General features: G+C 44.4%; 1 protein-coding gene across 1 annotated transcript in view; it reads left to right on the forward strand.

The window, feature by feature from the left end:
- Nucleotides 1–21,613, forward strand: part of FLT3 (fms related receptor tyrosine kinase 3) — a 67,260-nt gene that overhangs the window by 35,902 nt on the left and 9,745 nt on the right. The window contains exons 10-18 of the mRNA XM_043478255.1: nucleotides 8,520–8,623; nucleotides 9,610–9,718; nucleotides 9,983–10,161; nucleotides 11,631–11,737; nucleotides 11,835–11,967; nucleotides 12,050–12,154; nucleotides 16,797–16,907; nucleotides 18,360–18,513; nucleotides 20,282–20,364. Coding sequence (XP_043334190.1) covers nucleotides 8,520–8,623; nucleotides 9,610–9,718; nucleotides 9,983–10,161; nucleotides 11,631–11,737; nucleotides 11,835–11,967; nucleotides 12,050–12,154; nucleotides 16,797–16,907; nucleotides 18,360–18,513; nucleotides 20,282–20,364 — 1,085 coding nt within the window. The remainder of the gene's footprint in view (nucleotides 1–8,519; nucleotides 8,624–9,609; nucleotides 9,719–9,982; nucleotides 10,162–11,630; nucleotides 11,738–11,834; nucleotides 11,968–12,049; nucleotides 12,155–16,796; nucleotides 16,908–18,359; nucleotides 18,514–20,281; nucleotides 20,365–21,613) is intronic.

Consider the following 21,613-nt stretch of genomic DNA (forward strand, 5'->3'; position numbering starts at 1 on the left):
TATTACAAGATATTGAGTGCAGTTCCCTGTGCTAACCAGTAGGTCCTGTTGTTATCCTATTTTACATATAGTAGTGGGTATATATTAATCCCAAACTCCGAATTTATCTCTCTTTTTCCCTCAAAAGAACAGCTCTTCCTTGTATATCCTATGGCTCTGATGCTTCCTATCTCTTAAAACTAATCCCTGGTAACAATGGTTTCAGGATAGACTATGAGTGGAGAGGCACCTGTCATGTCTTAAACAAGTCGATGGGTTTATGGTAAACCACTGATTCTCAATGTGAGTCCATAAACCAACTGTATAGGAATCATCTGGGTGGATATTAAAAATGTGGATTCCTTGCTCCCATTTTAGACACGATGAACCAAAATCGGGGCACAACCCCCAAAGGCTACATTTTTTAAAAGAATACTGCACAGTTGATTCTTGTTCCAATTTTTATCACAATATACTGATTCTGCAGTGGTTTTCACCATCAAAATATATTTTTCTTGACATTACAGCTGACTTGCAGAACATGTGGAGCACAGCTGAACGTTGTTCCAAGGTGCCATGTCAGGGCTTGGATTAATCTCCTTTGCTAGTCGCTGGCTGTTGAGTTTAGATGCTAAAGTTCAGTCACAAAAGAAACTACGGTCAAGAGTTGGTTCTCTGGGGTGCACCTGTTACTTTGCCCTTTAATAACCACACTTGAGTAATTTCGGATGCGTACTGCATCCAGAGTCTGTGTGTTTAATGAGAAACTCTGGTGATTCCTGTCACAGGTCTCGTCCTGGGCTGTGCGGTACGGATCCACCAGCCACACACGGCTGTTGAGAGCTTGACATTTGGCTGGTCCCAGTGGAGATGCACTGTGGCTGTAACATGCACACCAAGTTTTTAGGACTTAGTATGAGAAATAGGATGTGAAATATCTCAATAATTTTTATCTTGATTATATGTTAAGATGATAGTATTTTAGATATATTAAGTTCAATAAATCTACCATTACTGTTTACTCCTTTTCACTTTTTTAGGTGGTTAACTGGAAACTTTAAAATTACGTTATGTGGCTTGCATTATATTCCTGTTGGATGGCACAGGTCTAGGAGACGAGTCAGAGTTAAGCTCTTGTCTTCACTTTCACTTTTCACTTTCATGCATTGGAGAAGGAAATGGCAACCCACTCCAGTGTTCTTGCCTGGAGAATCCCAGGGATGTGGTAGCCTTGTGGGACACAACTGAAGCGACTTAGCAGCAGCAGCAGCATCTTTTTAAAAAATGTTTTATTTATTTAATTTTGACTGCACTGGGTCTTTGTTGCTGTGCCCGGGCTTTCTCTAGTTGCAGAGAGTGGTGGCTTCTCTTGGCTCTGGTGCTCAGGCTTCCTATTGAGGTGGCGTCTCTTGTTGAAGAGCCGTGGGCTTCAGGGCATGTTGGATCAGTTGCCCCACGGCATGTGGAATCTTTCCCAGACCAGGGATTGAACCCATGTCCCCTTCATTGGCAGGCGGATTCTTAACCACCAGGGAAATTCAAGCTCTTTTCATCTTGATTCTTCTCTGTTTCCTGATGACCATGCTGTTCTATACCCCAAAGTGATTTGTAGCTGATCTTTGTTTGCTTTTTTATTTTTTAAAAAGACCTTTTAGTTTAGAAGTCAGTTAATTTTTGAAATATTTATTTTATTTATTTATCCAGCTGTGCCAGATGTTAGCTGAGGCATGTGGGATCTAGTTCCATGACTAGGATTGAACCCTGTCCCCCTGTATTGGGAGTGTGGCGTCTTAGCCACTGGACCACCAGGAAATTCCCTTGTGTGCATTTTAAAAAACACACTATAATGCAGAGTTTGCGTGGAACTGTCTGTCCTCTCTTGCCCAAACCTCCTAACGTTCAAAGCATTCATTTTTAAATTAAGAAGGCAGCCTTTGGATGGACTCACAGTCCCCTAACTCAGGGCTTCTCAACAACAGACTGTTGACATCCTGGGCTGGGTAATTCTCCACTCAGGGTGCTGGGGGTGGTGGTGGACTCTTTCTTCTGTGTGGTAGGATATTCTGCCGAGTCCCAGCTCTCCACCCCGTGGATGTCAGTAGCACCACTCACCCCACTTGTGACAACTTAAAATATCTGCGGACATTGCTGGATGTCCCCTGGTGGGAAAAAGTTCCTGTGGTGGAGAACCACTGCCTTGGAGGGGGGGCGTCACCCCATTGTCATAAGCCCTTATTCTGAACCATCAAACTTCTGAAAGTAGAAGGTAGGGGCTCAGTCCTCCTCCTGCTGGTTGAGTTGACTACTTGTGTGTAGGATGCCCGTGCCACCCCTTTCCCTGTTCTTTGTGGTGTCACCCAGCGTCAGAGAAGCTCTCACTTCTACAGGATTCTCTTGCAAAATTGATTCAAAGAGATAGATGATCAGTTCAATTTAGTTCAACAAATATTCCTTTAATGCCTTCCCAGTGGGCTCAGTGCCGTCAGGGGCTGCAAGCGTGAACAAGGTGATGTCTCCCCCTCAACTCCCTCAAGTTATGCAGGCACATTTCAGTGCCAGGGCCCACCTGGGAGGTCGTTGCTATGTGTGCTGGTGACACCTGGCACCATTCTTAAGATCTGACAGACTCACTGATGAGAGGACCGTGTCTCTGACATATGTGGGTCTCGGGCCAATCTAGTTAATCTAGATGGTTTCATTCCATGACCACAACCTGCACCCCTGACCCCAAGTAGTTATCTTCAAGAGGCACTAAATGGATAAATTAGGGAAGATCTTGACGCCTATAGTGATGTGTACCTCTCACCCCTAGTTACCGGGTGATACAGTTAGCCTCTTGTGTGTTGAATCCCACTGTGGGGATAGGCATTGTCATTTTTCTGTCTTTTTAGAAAGGTGTTGTACAATGCCTTGTGCTATTGTACAAGGCAACAGCTATTTAGTAAATAGTCAACAGCTATTTAGTAAATGAATGAATTCATCATCACCTCCCAGAAATCAATTCAAAATGTGCACTCACCACAACACCTAACACTCAGTGCTTACTTTATTTAAAAAGTTCTTGAAGAGCTACAATATTAATTGATGAAAATGATGCAGTGAGTGTGATGGCCCACTTGACTCACAATGCCAGGTGAGATAGAGCCTCCTCCATCATGAAAGACACTCAAAATATTGAATAAAAGATGAACGACCAAAAAAATTGAGTACGAGTGCTTTCAATGTCTTCTGCTGTCTACATGAGGCTCTATGTTGTAACTGGGGATGCAGAATAAATTCTGAGTTCTTTTCCATTTTTTTATTATAAAAAGTTCCCAATTTATGAATGAACTCAGGGGATAGTACAGTGAGCATCCTTTACCCACCACTCAATTTCAACTATTTAGTCAAACTGAATTTTGTTGATGAAGTACAGAATTTTCATCATGTGGCAGGAGAGGACTTTAGAAGCAAAGTGCCACCAGTTTTTCTGTGTAACCGAAAGGTCTCGTAATAACAGTACTCCTGAAAAAGCTTTGGTGTGGTCGTGTGTGCGCCAGAAATCTAGCAGCTTCCCCCACCTTCACAGCTTCGTTTCTCCAATTTACTTCCTTAAATATTGCACAGAGTTTATTAGGGTTTGCCTTTATGTTTACGTTTTATGAATTGTAACTTTCCAGCAGCCCTGATAACCAGGTCTTGGGAAAAGGTTCTAGGATATTTCGTCTGTTCGTTTGCTTAATTTCATATCTCTGTAGACTTACAAACAAATCTGCCTTAGCTTTTCCTAATTTCATGATTAAACACACACACACCCATCCCCAAAACAACTTATTAGGATGTTATAATTATTTAAATAGTCTCTTCTGAGAGACTCTCCTTAGGCATGCCAGATTTCTGTATTTTCTTTTTTCCTGAAATATATAATTTTCCAACTCTACCAGTCTGAGTTCTGCCCACAACAGGCATTAACTGAGCGCTTCCTGGTACCAGCGGTATGGTGGAGTGTAGGTTCCGGGTGATGAGCCATGGTCCTTCTCAGGACAAACAGAAAGGCCAGCTCTCAAGTCAATACACGATATGTGATTGAAGGATTGCATTGAGATTCTTTGGAAGGACTGTTTTGGTTCCCCGAAGGAGATGAGCCTTGAGTGTAATAAACACGAGGGGAAGATGTTTGCTTGTAGTGAACAGTGGGAGTTTCCAAATCCTGTCCACTCAGTTGTAAGGTATTGACCAGGTCATGAAGCCTCACTGAGAACAAAAGAAACTTCTTTGATCCCTTGCAATGTGCCAGTTTTATACAGATCATCTCATTTGATCCCATCATCCCATTTTATGAAATATGGAAACAGGTTATGTTACTTACCCCAGACATAGGGCAAAGTCAGTCCCTTTCATTCACTCTTATTTTCTGAAATTGCCTTAAAAAGAAAAAAGATATAACACCCGCAGTTCCACTACCAGGGTTTATATTTCAGACTTTGCCTATGTAACTGCCATGATAGAAACAGAAGTATAGGTTTTTGTATAAACATGAAATTAATTGTGCCATTTATCACCTGATTTTTCCCTTTAAAATATCATCTCTTGCTATGTTAATAAGTGTATTATTATTTACATGATTACTTTTATGGCTATATGATATTCCACTTTTCAGAAGATTTTGACTAACTCCTTGATGGGCATTTACTTAAGTTTTTTTTTTTCTTTGCGTCTTTGTTTTAATGTGACTTCCTCACAAGGTATACCCCAGAGTAAAGCTTCTAAATGTCTTTTTTATTCAAAATGATTCCCAGACTTAATAAGCCTCATAGTAATGATGATCTAACAAGTTTATCATGTTTACTATGTTCTAGGCACAATTACTGGAGAAAGAAATGGTAACCCACTCCAGTATTCTTGCCTGGAAAATCCCACGGACAGAGGAGCCTGACGGGCTACAGTCCTTGGGGTTGCAAAGAGTCGGGCACAACTTAGCAACCGAACAACAGCTAGGCACTATTATAAACAGTTTATGCAAAACTGCTTTAATAAAAATTTAACAAAAACTACCCTAACAACCACATAAGGTAGATACTATCTTCATTTTGCAGATAAGGAAACCAGAACAGAGAGGTTTGATGACTTGTCCAAGGTCACACCACTGGATGATAGCGGTGTGCATTAGTCACTCAGTCATGCCCAACTCTTTGTGACCCCACAGACTGTAGCCCACCAGGCTCCTCTGTCCGTGGGATTCTCCAGGCAAGAATACTGGAGTGGGGTTGCCATTCCCTTCTCTAGAGGACCTTCCCGACCCAGGGATGGAAGCTGGGTCTCCCGCATTGCAGGCAGATCCTTGGCAGGCTGAGCCGCCAGGGAAGCCCGGGTGATAGCAGAGTCAAAGCCTGTGTTTGTAACCATCACTCTGGTACAGCCTCTGGACACCAGCTCATTTCAAATGTTCAAGATTCTCACACCCTGTGTGTGAGAGAACAAACATCCACATGTGCGCTTTGCTTATTAGAAATAAAAGTGTGCCTCCTTTTGAAATGTGCCATGCTTCACTATTGGGGATTTTTCTTGGTTTAAAATGTCTTGAAATTTTTCTTTTCTTATATTTTGGCTGCAAGGCATGTGTCATCTTAGGTTCCCCACCCAGGGATCGAGCCCATGCCCCCTGCATTGGAAGCATGGAGTTTTCACCACTTGACTGCCAGGGAAGTGCCCACTATTGGGTTTTTAATGATTATATTTCTCCAGGATTCTGGGCTGCCCTGAAATAAAATAAAAGTGAGCTTAGTATTATGTAGAGTGACATAAAATCAGCAGCAGCTCTCCCGCCCCTGTGTCTGACCCTGGACAGAAACATGTGTGGACCGGGTTCAACTTTAGCCGGACTGTGCCTGCTCCACACCCCGCCATCTGAATGGGCAGGGTCTCCTGATGGGGCCTCCCAGTGCCACGTGGAGTCCCCCAGTCTTGCCAGCCCCTGACTCTCCAGTTTCAGAAGCTCTCAGCTTCCCCAACCTGCACTTTATTATTCCCGGTCCTCTGGTTTGTCTTTCATCATCCCTTGCTCTTTGAACAAAGCCTTCTTTCTAGTGAAATTACTCCCTGCGCTGTGGGAAAGACCTGTGCCTTCTCAACTCCTCCCCTCTGGCCGCCAAATAAAAACTGAAAATCACCTACATTTTGCTCATAACAGAGGAGAAATCCCTTCTCATAGTTGTACTGAAAATACATCTTAGTCACCAAAGGTATTTCACCGTGAATTCATTTCCTGATCTCCCATCTCCTGCCTGCTGGCCATTTTCAGAAAAGTCCCAGGGAAAGAGGAAGTTTTGAAACTCCCTGGTTCTAACTGGTTAGTCCTCCTGGAGTTTCCAGGGGAGGGTCAGCACTGCAGTCGTTGCCCTTGCAGGGGTCAACTGCCATAAATAGGATAAGCAGACAAGTGGTTGAAGAGGACCTGAATATTCAATTTCTTTGTCCGGGCTGTTTCTGTGACCAGTTTCCTACCTGGAAGAGCGAGAATGTTTCAGATACTATCTCATCTATCCATGGCAAGTCAGGCTCCATTCAGATAGCACAAGGGACTTAGGAGGGAAACCGTTCAAGAAAAGATTTCTGGGACTTCCCTGGCAGTCCAGTGGTTAAGACTCTGGACTTCCAATGTTCGATCCCTGGTTGGGGAACTAGGATCCTACATGCCAGTGGTGCAGCCGAAAAAAAAATAAAAACAATGCAGTCTCCACTTTAAAAAAAAAAAAGACAAACCAGATAGCTTTGGTCTACACAATTATCAATTGTTGTATTGGTCATTTCTTTATCAAATTGAATGATGCTTTTAAGCATGGTACCTGGCCAGCCAGACTGGCTTCATTTTTAATCTGTTGTTCCTTTTCAGAGTCTTTGGCTATTGTCCAGTGAGAATTACATTTTCGCTTGTGGAAGCTCACATCTTTCTTTTCTCAGACCACTTAAACCCTGCCTTTGTAAAGTCTGGGGGTTGCATGTAGTGTTGCTTACTTTTCTCCCTAAAGTTATAATTTGGCTTTCCCCCCATCTTTCTGTCATTTTCCACTGCAGCAACCATTTCCTTCTTGTTGTCCAGAAGTAGGTCAAGGTAAGAAAGTCCCCTTTCTGCCTCTTCAGCCTTCTTATCAACGAGGCAAACAAAAATCTTGTTAGATGCTCACTTGGTAGGAAATGGAATCTCCCATCACTGTCCACAGTCAGAATTACCTTTGAGCTTCTAAGTTAAGGTTGCAGAACGTTGGCGCCAGGTAAACCGGTACTCAGAAGCTGCTCTGTCAGTTGCTAGGCGGGTGGTTTGACTCAGGAATCAGCTGGGATTCTGTTCTCTTCTTCATCTTCACATCTGGTTCTGCACCTGCTGCCTCTGATGGTCCTGGTGCCTCTTGGGTTGGCTGTTTCCACTCCCTCCCTGTTTTCCCTGCCTTCGACAACACTCATCTTTTCCCACTCTGAGCTCTCAAATCTGACCTTTTACTTCTCCTCCCCTACGACGTCCCACATCGTACCGTAGCTGCATATTTATTTGTCTGCCTTCAAACTCTACGTTCTGTGAGAACAGAAACCTGATTTTTCTGACTGACTGTTGTATTCCGAATTCCTCCCACAAACAGCCTGTGCCATTGATGGGAGAATGAATGAGTGAATCCATGAATGAATGAAGGACTTGCTGGGTTACTTGAACAACTACTTCCAGACTTCCCTTCCATACACTTTGCTGCTGCATTTCACTCTAAACTGAAATCCTGTTCGTAACTTTCCTCTCCTGCTTAGGAGTCCACAGCATCCCCTCCCTGCTTTCTCCATCAGGTCTAAATAATTAGGTTGTTTTCCAGGGTCCCTGATCAGTTGGCTCCACTTGATCCCCTGTACGAGGTACCTGGTAGGTATGACGGGTAATCCCCAATACCAGATACCTGGTAGGTATGACGGATGAGCACTCCAAGTAGATAGTAGAGCCTGCTGAGACCACCCGGAGATTTCTGGACAAACTCAGTGGATTTGAGCCCTCGTCGCTGTTAATTGCTATGGGAGTCAAGGGCTGGTCATAGGTCCTGCCTTGGACCAACATCAGAGAGCTGTCCCTTCAGGAGGTTGGGGGGTCATGGGCTCTGCCACCCGCCAAGGTTTTTCCATGTTTCTGGGAAGTCAGACTAGTCTGGAATGGATGTAACCATAGGGGCTGGAACCTTCTTGTCTCTCTTAGGAGCCCCAGCCTGGATCAGTGCTTCTCAACCTGTGATGTGCGTGTGAATCACAAGGAAATGATCTTAAAATGCAGACTCTCAGTCTGTAGGTGTTGGGCGGGGGCGGGGGCGGGGGCTGGGGCTTCGTGTTTCTAACAAATTCCCAGATAATATTGAGGCTGACGCTGCCTGTTTGTGGACCACACTTTGAGTAGCAAGTGAAGACACCTCCTGTCCACTGAGCTTGAGAGACTGAAGTGTCTCCAGGGAGACTCCCCCCAAGCACACCATCACTCATTTCAGCATCTCCTCAAAGAATCTGGCTAAGTCTGTCTTTAACTCTTTTCCCAACAGCATATCTAAGTTTTGCAATCATAAACACCAGCCAGGACAGTATATCTTCCATGCAGAAAATGATGACGCCCAGTTCACAAAAGAGTTCACGCTGAATATAAGAAGTAAGTGAAGAGGATGGGATGAATGGAGAGAGTAGCATGGAGACATATATTACCATATTAAATTAGACAGCCAGGGGGATTTGCTGTACAAGGCAGGGAGCGCAAACCAGGGCTCTGTGACACCTACAGGGGTGGGACGGGGTGGGAGGTGCGAGGAGGTTCAAGAGGGAGGGGACGTGCTCATACCCATGGCTGATTCATGTTGATGTATGGCAGAAACCAACGCAATATTGTGGAGTAATTATCCTCCAGTTAAAAATAAATAAATCGAAATTTAAAAAAACAAAACAAAACAGAAGTGAAGTAGTCAAGAAATTTTATTTCACTCTTGTGACTCCTTAATGATGCATTAACTCGGACCAGAAAGAGCTAAGCAATGGCTTCGGGAAGGAGTGTGATGAAACTGTTTTGACCTGTGGAAGTGTTCTGAAATTGTACTTTCACATCTCCTGGCTCTGCTGATACACAGACCTCTTTCTGGGCTCATCCGTTTAAGTTAAGATGCTGAGTCCAGGTCCTCTCTGAAGGTGCTTTAGTGCGTCACTTTATTGGCTTTAGTACTTTGAAAGATCATGTTAAGAAAAGGCCAAAAGTCATACTACCTGCCATTTAGTTGTTTCAATAATTTTTGTTTCTTTGGTCTATGAAAAGAGGCGAGTACCTTTTGTTGGACTTTTTCTGCAGATGCTTCTCCTGAAGCTAATACTCATTTTAGGGTGAGCAAGTAGATAGAGTCTACACCTGCAACCTCTCCAGGAAGGGTCTAGTGATGGACAGGGGGTGCTCCCCAGAGAGGTGGTAGGGCTGCCCGCACCGACGGTGACATGACAAGGGGAAAGGACCCCCCGCTCTGAGTCCTGCCTGAGACACCCTCCAAGAAGCAAAACTGCTTACAGTGCATGGGCAGCCTATATAAACCTGACTTTGAAACCCTTTCTGAAAAGTGCATTACTCCACGAGCTTGTCTGTCCTCTTGTTTTCTGCAGGGAAACCTCAAGTGCTTGCCGAGGCATCTGCAAGCCAGGCTTCTTGCTCCTCTGATGGGTACCCGATACCATCTTGGATCTGGAAGAAGTGCTCAGACAAGTCCCCCAAGTAATGCGGACCTTGGCCTCTCTTGTGTTAGAAGAACATGAAACTCTCTCTGACATACTGACGCTTTCTCGTGAATTCAGTTTAAGAAGAAACGCTAGAGCATTTCAAATGCTTACCTTCCTAGTCGACCATAATTCTCAATGATCATAGATTGTTTCTGATAACGTATAATAGATGTGTCTCTTACAGACCCCATTAGAGAAACCCTCACTTCCAGTCTGATGACAGCCACACCCCTCTGACTTCTCTGCCATTTCTTTTCAGCTGCACAGAAGAAATCACAGAAGGAATATGGAATAAAAAGGCCAACAGGAAAGTATTTGGACAGTGGATATCGAGCAGCACGCTGAACATGAGCGAGGCCGTCAAAGGGTTCCTGGTGAAGTGTTGTGCCTACAATGCCCTCGGCACATCCTGTGAGACAATCCTTCTGAGCTCACCAGGTACGCAGCAGTCACTGTTGAAACTCGCCACCTTCAGGAATTCCCCACTGGAAGTTAGGCCCTGTCTTTGGCTTTTATCTGGGGGTGTAGGTTCAGTGTGTGAGATGAGAAGGCTTTTTGAGTCAGGCAGGAATCCCCACTGAATATACATGTTCTGTAGTTTAAGGGCAGAGTGACTTCTACTGATGTTATTGTAACTCATGAATTCATTGTGGGTAGAACCTCAGACTCCTGGTATAGTGGGCATCTACCCCGACGACCCTGGTAGCTCAGTGGCAAGGAATCGGCCTGCCAAGCAGGAGACTCAAGTTTGATCCCTGGATCAGGAAGATCCCCTGGAGAAGGAAATGGCAACCTGGAGAATCCCATGGACAGAGGAGGCTGGTGGGTTACAGTCCCTGAGGTCGCAAAGAGTCGGACGCAACTTAGCGACTGAACAGCAGCAACACAGAGACCCAGAGCCAGGGAGAGAGTTGAGTAATTTGGAGCCTCTGCCACTTTTCCTTTCAGTTCATCTCCTTATTTGCCTTTTAGCCTGCTGTTTTATCATTTTTGGTTTGATATTTAGAGCCCTCTGAAATTAAGCAATTCTGAAACCTGGCCGCCTACACTAATGGTTTAGAATCACCAGCATCCCCAAACTAACTTCCCCACATTCATATGACAGCTTCATTGTGGGAACACAAGTTTCTTTTTTTTTTTCAAATTGAGCTATAGTTGATTTACAATGTTCTGTTAGTCTTGGGTGTACAGCAAAGTGATGCAGGTTTGTTTTTTTTTTTAGTGATGCAGTTTTGTATGTCTTCTTTTTCAGATTCTTTTCCACTATAGTTTATTACAAAATATAGAATATGCTGATAGTTCCCTTTGCTGTACAGTGGGACCTTGGTGCTTGTCTACTTTGTGTATAGTAGACAAACATTCTTGATTCAGTCACATGTGTGACTTTTCAGATTGTTTTCCATTATAGTTTATTACAAGATATTAAATATAGTCCCCTGTGCTATATACTAGGACTGTATTGTTGATCTGTTTTATATATGGTATACAGAATTCTTTTTTTAAAAAAATCTGGCCTGACTATCCTGTGGGTTTAAATAGATGTAATCCTTAAAACCCCTAGTAAATGATTTTTTATTTTTTTCCTGCAAGTAAATGATTTTTTAAATTGAGCTCAGAGGGACTTCCCTGGCCACCCAGTGGTTAAGACTCTGCATCAATGCAGGGGGCATGGGTTCCATCCCTGGTCATGACCCATAAATAAATAAAATGGGTTCAGAATCATCTAAAATTTTCTGGGAGGGAAGTGTCCTTTATATGAACATGGCCTGATTTTTCTGTGGGCTTCTGTGCATAGAGGGCTTGTAAGCGTCACAAATAACAGCCCCTCAGATGGGACAAGAGAGGTTGTAGCGAGCCTGCGATCTCCGGATTCTCACCTACTGCTCTGGGATGCTCTTCCGTTGCAGGGCCCTTCCCTTCCATCCAGGACAACATCTCATTCTATGCAACAATTGGCCTCTGTCTTCCCTTCATTGCCGTTTTAACCATGCTGATTTGTCACAAGTACAAAAAGGTAAAAGCAAAGGTTAAAAAAAAAAAAAAAGCCGTCACTGTGTCCCATATCTGAAGAACGCTCTGTGGCTAATTGACTCATTATTTCCTCTCGGAAGCAATTTCGGTACGAAAGTCAGCTGCAGATGGTGCAGGTGACCGGCTCTCTGGATAACGAGTACTTCTACATTGACTTCAGAGAATATGAGTATGACCTCAAATGGGAGTTTCCAAGAGAAAACTTGGAATTTGGTAAGAATCGGATGTTTCCCCTGTTTCCTTCCTGTGGGAAAATCCTCAGCGAACGCTCACTCACTCACCACGTATCTTGCAGGGAAGGTCCTCGGGTCAGGTGCTTTTGGAAAAGTGATGAATGCGACCGCCTACGGAATTAGTAAGACAGGGGTCTCCATCCAGGTCGCAGTCAAGATGCTGAAAGGTACAGAGACGCGCCGAGGGGGGAGGTGCCGCCTGCCGCCTCCTCTTTTCCATCACGGTTTTGGGTACTGCTTGCCCGGCTTCAAAGCTTAAAAGGGAGTGAGTTGGGGTTGGTGTCCACTAAATGATGAATATAAAATGCAAGTCCACCTCTTCTTCCTCTCTGTCTGCTTTAGGTTTTTTTCAGTGTTGGGGTTACCATTGCTACAGGCAACTGTGTGTCTTACATGGTGACGCGGACTCTGGGTAGAAGAGGCAATCGGTGCCTTCTGTATCACTCCACACTCATTTCTTATCCGCCCTCCCCAACATCCAGCCTGAGCATCACTCACTTAGCAAGAGCGCCCCCAGCTGGCTCTAAGTGATCAGTGACCCCCGCCCTCCACTGCCCCCACCATGAACTAAGTCTAATGGGCACTTTTCTGTCCTCACATTACTTGAATTTTCAGCACAAGTTGGCACGATCGACGGTTCCCTCCACCTTTTTGTGCTTTCTTCCTTCAGTTTCCATGGCACCATATCCTTCTGGTTTCCTCCCACCCTCTGACTGCTGCACTGTCCTTGGCTGCTCCCTCATCTTCTCATCCATCTCTCACGTGGAGTTCCTGAAGGCTTGCTCGGGTCCCGCTTTCCTGTCCACTCCTCACACTCAAGGGCTGTCTCAGCTCGCCCATGACCTCATCCCGCGTACGAATGGTTCTCACGATTGCATCTCCCTGCTAAGCTTCAGGTTATGTCCAAATGCCTGAATGTCTCCTGCTGCTGCTGCTGCTAAGTCGCATCAGTCGTGTCCGACTCTGTGCGACCCCATAGACAGCAGCCCACTAGGCTCCGCCGTCCCTGGGATTCTCCAGGCAAGAACACTGGAGTGGGTTGCCATTTCCTTCTCCAATGCATGAAAGTGAAAAGTGAAAGTGAAGTCACTCAGTCGTGTCCGACTCTTTGCAACCCCATGGACTGCAGCCCACCAGGCTCCTCCGTCCATAGAATTTTCCAGGCAAGAGTACTGGAGTTCCAGGGTTCCTCAAAGACAGCCTATCCAAAGTGGACTCCTCCAACTCTGGCCCTTGGTTGATACTCCCTCTCTCACCGATTGGTTATAAGTACCAGTGATTGGCCATGGGCCACCCAATTGGGCCAACCAGGAACCTAGGACTGACTTATCCTAGAAACCATCCTCATTGTAACTATTCCTATCAGGCTTCCTGCAGGTGCCTCTTGAGTCCCTCCTCTTTTCTCTTAACCCGTTACTGCCTGTCTCTTCCGAATGGATGCACCAGCCTTCTAAGAAGCTACTCTATGTGCACTCTTACCTCCTTCTGAATTCTGAAGCCCAAGTGATGCTTCTGAAATGCAAAGCTGATCACATACTTTCCCTACTTAACCTTCCCAGTTGCTTCCATCTTGAACAGTCCACACAGCCCAGCACGATGTGGCTGCAGCTCTCCTCTGCCCTCGCACTCCAGCACGGCACATGGCCAGCTCTCAGTTCCTCTGGAGTGCCGTGCTTTTCCCGCCTCAGGGCCTTTGCACATCCATCCTTCCCCTTCCCCTTTCACGGCATCACTGCCTGCTCTTCCCGTAGATCTCAGCTCAGATACCACTTCCTCTGGGAAGCCATCTCTTACGCCCCAGATAAGCTCAAGTTCCTGGCTAGATGCTGTAGCCCAGCTCCCTGTGGGCTTCCCCCCACCCATAAAATTGATCACAACTATAATTACATGGTTGTTTATTTATTTAACTAGTGTGTTAGCTGCCCCAGTAGTCTGCAAGCCTCATAAGGGCAGATCTGTATATTTTGGATGCTGTCCTCTTTCTCTTTCTTTTTCTTTTTTTAAATTTCATTGGAGTATAGTTGCTTTGGGGTTTCCCAGGGGTAAAAAGTCCATTTGCCAATGCAGGAGACGCAAGAGACAGGGGTTTGATCCCTGGGTCAGGAAGAGCCCCTGGAGTAGGAAATGGCAACCTGCTCCAGTATTCTTACCTGGAGAATTTCCTGGACAGAGGAGCTGGTGGGCTACAGTCCATGAGGTTGCAAAAGAGTCAGACCCAACTGGGCGCACACACACGTAGCTGCTTCGCCATGTTGTTTTAGCTTCTGCTGCACGGCAGAGTGAGTCAGTGACATGGATACATCTATTTCCCCTTTTTTGGATTTCCTTCCCATTTAGATCACCACAGAGCATTTTGTCAAGTTCCCTGTGCTCTACAATAGCTTCTCATTAGTTATCTATTTCATACACAGTATCAACAGTGTGTATATTTCAATCCCAATCTCTCAGTTCATCCTACTCTGCCACCCCCTTGGTATCTATAAGTTTGTTCTCTGTGTCTGCTTTGCAAATAAATTCACCTGTACCGTTTTGCGAGGTTTCACATATAAGTGATATTATATGATATTTGTTTTTCTCTTTGTGACTTACTTCACTGTTTGACTGTCTCTAGGTCTATCCATGTCTCTGCAAATGACGCCATCTCATGCCTTTTTATGGCCGAGTAATATTCCATTGTACCTCATCTTCTTTATCCATTCCTCTGTTGATGGACATTTAGGTTGCTTCCATGTGGTCCTCTTTCTTGATCTTGGCCCATCCAGTGACTTCAGGACTTCTTCCTCATCCTTCCCACTCTGAGTTCACTTGGTTAACTCCTGTTTTCCCTCAGGTCTCAGCATAAACATTTAGTATCCCCTTCCCCACTCTCCCCAAGTCTGGGTTAGGTGTCCCTCTTGTGTAGGACAGCATCCTACATTCATTTTCCATGTGGCATTTATTTTTTATTTTTATTGAAGTGTAACTGATTTATAATGTTGTATTAGTTTCTGCTATATGACAAAGTGACTCCGTTATACATATGTTACATTATTTTTTATATTTTTTTCCGTGATGATTTATCACAGGATATTGAATTTAGTTCCCTGTGCTATACAGTAGCTTATCCTTGTTGCTTATCCATCCTATAGATGATCATTTGCATCTGCTCACCTCAAACTCCCAGTCCCCACCTCCCCCCATGCCCTTCCTCCTTGGCAACCACAAGGCTGTTCTTTATGTCTGTGAGTCCTCTTCTGTTTCACAGATAGATTCGCTTGTGTCCTGTGGCAGTTACGATACTATATTGTAGTTTATTTACTTGTCTCCCCTTTCAAGGAGGCTGTAAGCTCCAGGAAGACAGGAGCTGTGTCTTTCTACTATTTATTCCCCCCCAGGTTCCGGCACATTGCCTCCTATCCAGTAGGCATTCAATAAATACTTGTTGAATGAATGAATGAAAGTCAGGGAGTGGTATATGAAAGTGCTTTGAAAAAGTTAGGGTCATTGTAAAGTATGTCCTTTGGGTCATGAGGAACAAGACATGGACACCTGAAAGGCACGAATCCCTGTGCAACGTGAGGCAGTGGGAGATGTGACGCAGAGTGGGTCCCGACCCACTCAGAGAAGGATGTCACTCCTAGGCCAAGAGGTTGGAAATCTGGATGCTCCTGAGAGCTCACACAAGTCAAAATAGAAGTACTGACGCTCTGGAAAAGCCGCATGAAGGCTAGCATCTTCCAGGAGGAAACAATGACACCCAGAAATAGCCAATCAAATCTCCATTGAATGTAAGAAATGCAGGAGTGGGTGCCTGGAGGGCAAGATCCTGAGACCCTGCCCTGGCCTCTAGGGCTCCAGCACCCTCCTGGCAGTGGCAGGTGGCCTGACTACCTGCGCACGTTGGCCTCGATGACAGGAGATCTTTAAATTCACCAATAAGTACCTCCGTGCCACATTTCTAAGCAAGATGCCAAGTAAAATTTGCTAAACCATCTAGCCTTACTCCAGGGGAAGTAGTAGATAAATTCTAGCCTAGTCAGCAGTGATCGTCCTCATTATCAATTACGGAGTTTCTTGAGAACTTGGTCGGTGAGAATTGGTCCTCTTTGACCTTCTTACCAAGCTTCCCAGGTGGTTCAGCAGTAAAGACTCTGCCTGCCAATGCAGGAGACATGGGTTGGTGGGTTCAATCCCTGGGTGGGAAAGACCCCGGCAAAGAAGGAAATGGCAACCCACTCCAGTATTCTTGGCTGGAAAATCCCATGGACAGAGTAACCTGGAGGGCTACAATCCTTAGGGTCACAAAGAGTCAGAGCCAACTTAGCAATGAGCACTCAGGCAGCCTGCACAACCTCCTGACCATTGGATTCCTGACAAATTTAAGGTTCTAAATCTGAGGATCACAGATTGGAACCCTCACTAACATTCCCATCTTGTCACTCTATGACTTCAACAAACCAAAAGTCAAAAAAAAAAAAAAAAATGCATGCTTCTCCCTTCAGCATATCCATTAACTTCTACTGTGGAGGAAAGTCATGTGTTATTATTTTTTTCTTTTCTTGTTTAAGGGTCAATTCTAAAGATTTTTATGTTGCAGGTAGAGGAAAGTCCAGTAGAAAAGCACATTATTTGATTCAACTTTCATGCTGCAATCTTTGAAATTCTGCCTTAAAACATAGTGTATTACTATTCAAAATGTATGTATTATTGAATGTATTTTAAAACTTTTATGCAAATCTTCTCCGAACAGAGGAAGATTTTAATTTATCAAATAATGTAAAGTACCTATTTTACTTCTGTTTTTCATTTGTGATGCCCTGCCATTGACAGAAAAAGCAGACAACTCGGAGAGAGAGGCTCTCATGTCTGAACTCAAAATGATGACCCACCTGGGCAGCCATGAGAATATCGTGAATCTGCTGGGGGCGTGCACCCTGTCAGGTAACCAGTTCCCACTCAGATCACCTAGAAGAAAACATTTTAGCCTGGAGACAAAGATGGTGTTTGTTCTCCTGTTTCTCTCCTTTTCGTAGTTACAGTGTGAGCCCCCAAACCCAAGTGGGATTAGACATACAGTGCTTCAGGGTTAGATGCATTCGTGTAGATAGTGCCTGTCTTCACTGGGAAATGTCATGGAATTCTAAGTCACTTAAAAGGAATTCCCTGGCTATCCAGTGATTAGGGGGCTTCCCTGGTGGCTCAGTGGTAAAGAATCTGCCTGCAGTGTAGGAGACACCGGTTCTGTCCCTGGGTCAAGAAGATCCCCTGGAGCAGGAAATGGCAACCCACTCCAGTATTCCTGCCTGGAGAATCCCATGGACAGAGGAGCCTGGTGGGCTACAGTCCATAGGGTCACAAAGAGTTGGATACGACTTAGGCACTGAACCACCACCACCACCAGTAGTTAGGACGTGGCATTTTCACTGCTGTGTCCAGGGTTCAATTCCTGGTCAGGAAACTAAGACCCTGCAAGCCTCGTGGTGTGACAATGGCAAAAAAGTTAAATTAAAAAAAATAATAATAACAGCATCGCAAGCACATTTTATGTGTCTCTCTCTACCTGCCCAGGAGGTGCTTCTCCCTGGCTGCAGAGCTTGGCCACTGCCCCAGTTGGGCTGTTTCAAATAAGACGCAGCCACGGAGGGCTTTCAAACTCTATTGTCCCAGAATCCAGTGGAGCCCATGCCCTGATTCTCTCCCTTCTGCCTGGAAGTGCCCGAACCCTGTGCCCAAGCGTCACTCCTTTGGGGTCAGCCAGGCAGAAATAAGGAGAAAGTGGATTTAAGAGGTGCGTGTGTGCTAAGTCGCTTTAGTCAGGTCTGACTCTTTGCAACCCCATGCACTGTAGCCTGCCAGGCTCCTCTGTTCATGGGATCTCCAGGCAAGAATACTGGAGTGGGTTGCTGTGACCTCCTCCAGGGGATCTTCCCGACCCAGGGATCAAACCCGCATCTCTTGCTGTCTCCTGCATTGGCAGGCAGACAGCCATGGTGGTAAAGACAGCCTTCTTTACCACTAGCAGCACCTCAGAAGCCCTTTAAGAGGTGACTAGGGATATATTTCTGCCTCCTCAGGCAAACCACAAATCAGCATATATTTACCAAGTGGTCCCAGTATAGGCAGCATATTATTATCCATTGTAAACTGGAGAATCCCGGGGGCCAGTGGTTGTTGGCTGAGCCCAAGTGAAAGGCAAGAAGAGACAGCTTTCCAAAGAGTCTGGACAAAAAACTGAAATTGACTTTAAAGTCCAAGATGAGATAGGTTCAGAGGGAATTGTCCTCCCACCTCTCCCCACCAAAGTTCTCATAGATTGGGGTTTTTGCTACATAGATGTCTGAAAAAAACTATTCGGTGTCTGTATACCTGGAATTAAAACCATCACTATTTCAGGACCAATTTACTTGATTTTTGAATACTGTTGCTACGGCGACCTTCTCAACTATCTAAGAAGTAAAAGAGAAAAATTTCACAGGACGTGGACAGAGATTTTCAAGGAACATAATTTCAGTTTTTATCCCACTTTCCAATCACACCCTAATTCCAGGTAAGCGACTTGTCACAGTTTATAATAACACATTGCAGAACAGACAAAGTATGATGGTCAAATGCATCCCACCAGCCAGTTTCTAAGGACCACTGTCCAGCACACTGTGGTCTGTGTGTTTTAAGACCTAGGAAGGTCATTTATCTTTGCCATAGTTTCCCTGCTGATTTGAACAATGAGGTTTTCCCTGTCCTGCAGTACAGGCACTGTAGCTGAACCAGTGATTTCAGCCCACTTGTACCTAATTGCATCCTAGACACAGGACCTTTTAGGAAAGGTGCGTGATTCAATCTGTCAGGCCTCCTGGTTGACACATGGGTATTGGTAGGAAGAAAGAGTGCCTTTCCCAAAGCCCCTGTTATATTCCTAGAAAGTAGTGCAGGTCCTGGGAGTATTGCACAAAAGAGCTCTAAATTCATAAAATGGATTTTGAAAAATTAGGATAGATTGATTGGCATAACGATGGGAGTAAAATAAAGTCGGGGTGATGTTCATCTCTGTGCTCTGCCATCCGTGGACTCCTGAGTGGTTCGTGGTCCCCACAGGCTGTAGGTTTGGCGGAATGCTCGTCCTCCTCCTTGGACATTTCTGGCTGATCACTTGAACATAGTAGCTCAGTAACAGCCTTCTCCGAGTGAATTCACAGGTGCTCTGATAGAATGGTCCTCAATCCCTAGTGCATTTCTATTTCCTTCCTACATGAAAGCTGTCCCTTTTTCTAGAGGTGGATTTGTTAGAGACTTTTAACTTTATGGGGGGATGTATGGAGGGTGCGTTTGAGAGTCCTTGTTTTCTTGGCATGTATGTTTCAGCACATGCCTCTGGCCTTCTAGTGCTGAGACAGACTAACATCCTGAAGCCGGGGACCCCGTGAAGACCCCGGGCATGTCTCTGTGCAGCTGCCCTTAACAATTCACGCCAGTCTTTCCTTTCGTGCTCATTTCTCAGTTCATACTCTCAGACCAAGAGGATTCTGTAATGTCATCTGTGTTTTAGAACGGAGTCGTGTGTGACCAGCACTCCTTGGTTAGTGACAACTGTGTTGATCAACTCAGCACCTTCGATTCATTCCAGTCACTGGATATTAAAAACACGAAGCAATTACTTTTGGAATATTTGTGGTCTGAAATCATTAAGCCATTTTGTAAAGATATGGACATTGTAATTAGAGTAAACTCTTATGCTAGAAAAAATGGAATCATTGTATATCATGCATACAAAATTCCTCAGTAAAGAGTTTTACTTTATACATAAAAGAGATTCTCAGTGTTACTCCTTGTTAATTTCACAGGGAAAGGAAATGAGCTTTACAAAGGCCAACTTGGGGAAAAAAATGATGATGAAACACTTAAAGTTCTCTATAGAAGATTTGCATGACATGGACTTTTATAGGGAAAGTCACACTCCTTATTAGCTTCGTGATTTCGGCAGATCATATTTATCTCATCCAGCCTAATTTCTCTTTTATGAAATGTGACTTTGACACCCAGCTTGTAGGCTTGTGGGAAGAACTGAGTGAGGTCCTCTTTGAACCAGCAGGTTCCAAACAGAGAATGGGAATCACTCTTAACCTAGTTTGATGGACAAGCTCAATTACACAGATGTTTTTAATGTCCACACACAAGAAAAGGATAAGTTGATGCTATGCTTTTAATTTAAAACCCCGTTTGTAATTGGAATTCATTTCTTTGATGAATTGTATATTTTAAAATAAAATCTCTACTCAGAAGAACATAAATAATGATATAACTTTTCTTTTCTTAAATAGTATGCCGGGTTCAAGAGAAGTTCAAATACACCCAGACTCAGATCCTATCTCAGGGTTCAATGGGAATTCATTTCAGTCTGAAGGTAATATTTTATTCTAAACAGCGCTTCCAAATAGAAACAGATGCAAAAGTTCTGTGTTTACTATTATATTTTTTAAAGGTGCGTAAATGCAAAAGCATGTTTTTCTTTGCTTATATCCAAAGACTTCATTAATGGATATTTGCCTTAAAGGTAGTGAAAAACCGTCAATGTATGTATGATGAATTTTATGTCAATGTTTCAACTAATAAACATGAAGCGCGGTTTTATTTGATCTGTCAGGTTATTCTTTTTAAAAGTCATAAATTTTTTAAAAAGTCATAAATTAATTAGAGCCACTTATTACCTAGTAAGTGGAAGCAATGATGAGTTCTGGAGTCAGATGGAAGTCGGGTTAACCCCCAGGTTCCCCCACTTTCTGGCTGGATGACTTTGAACAGCTGAGCCACAGTTATCTCATTTATAAAAGGGAGCTAATCAAACTTTCCTCATTGGACTCTTAGAAGGATTGACTGGAAGAACATTAAACCACAAACAGTTCATAATATGTGGTAGATAATTGGTCATTCTTTTCCCAATGTGGCAAAACTACCTAGTGCAACAGAAGGGCATCTAGGACTTCCCTGGCGGTCCAGAGGTTACGACTTTGTGCTTCCAATGCAGGGGGCCTGAGTTCGATCCCCGGTCGGAGAACTAAGATCTCCTAAGCCATGTGGCACCGCCAAAAAAAAAAAAAGAAGAACATCTGAGACCTCTGATTCATCACCAAGAGCTGGAGAATTCACTCCTCTAATCAAAGAGACTCTTTAGGTGACTCTGCCTAGGCAGCATGTATGCGGATGTGTGCATGCCCAGTCGTGTCCGACTCTTTGCGACCCCGTGGACTCTAGCCCCCCAGGCTCTTCTGTCCATGGAATTATCCCACCAAGAATACTGGAATGGGTTGCCACTTCATCTTCCAGGGGATCTGGAAGTCCCAGATGCTTTTCTTTTGCACTAGGTATTTTTGCCACGTTGGGAAAAGAAAGACCAATTATCTACTACATTTTATGAACTGTTTGTGCACTTAATGTTCTTCCAGTCAATCCTTCTAAGAGTCCAATGAGGAAAGTTTGATTAGCCCCCTTTTACACATGAGAAAATTGTGGCTCAGCTATTCAAAGTCATTCAGCCAAAAAGTGGGGATCAAACCGATGTCTCCTCTATTGGCAGGAGGATTCTTTACCACTGAGCTGCCTGGGAAGCCTCCTAGGCTTCACAGTACTCTGCATAAATAGGTTAACCCTGGTGC

The sequence above is a fragment of the Cervus canadensis genome, chromosome 9 (genome assembly GCF_019320065.1).
Source record: "Cervus canadensis isolate Bull #8, Minnesota chromosome 9, ASM1932006v1, whole genome shotgun sequence".
NCBI lineage: Eukaryota > Metazoa > Chordata > Mammalia > Artiodactyla > Cervidae > Cervus > Cervus canadensis.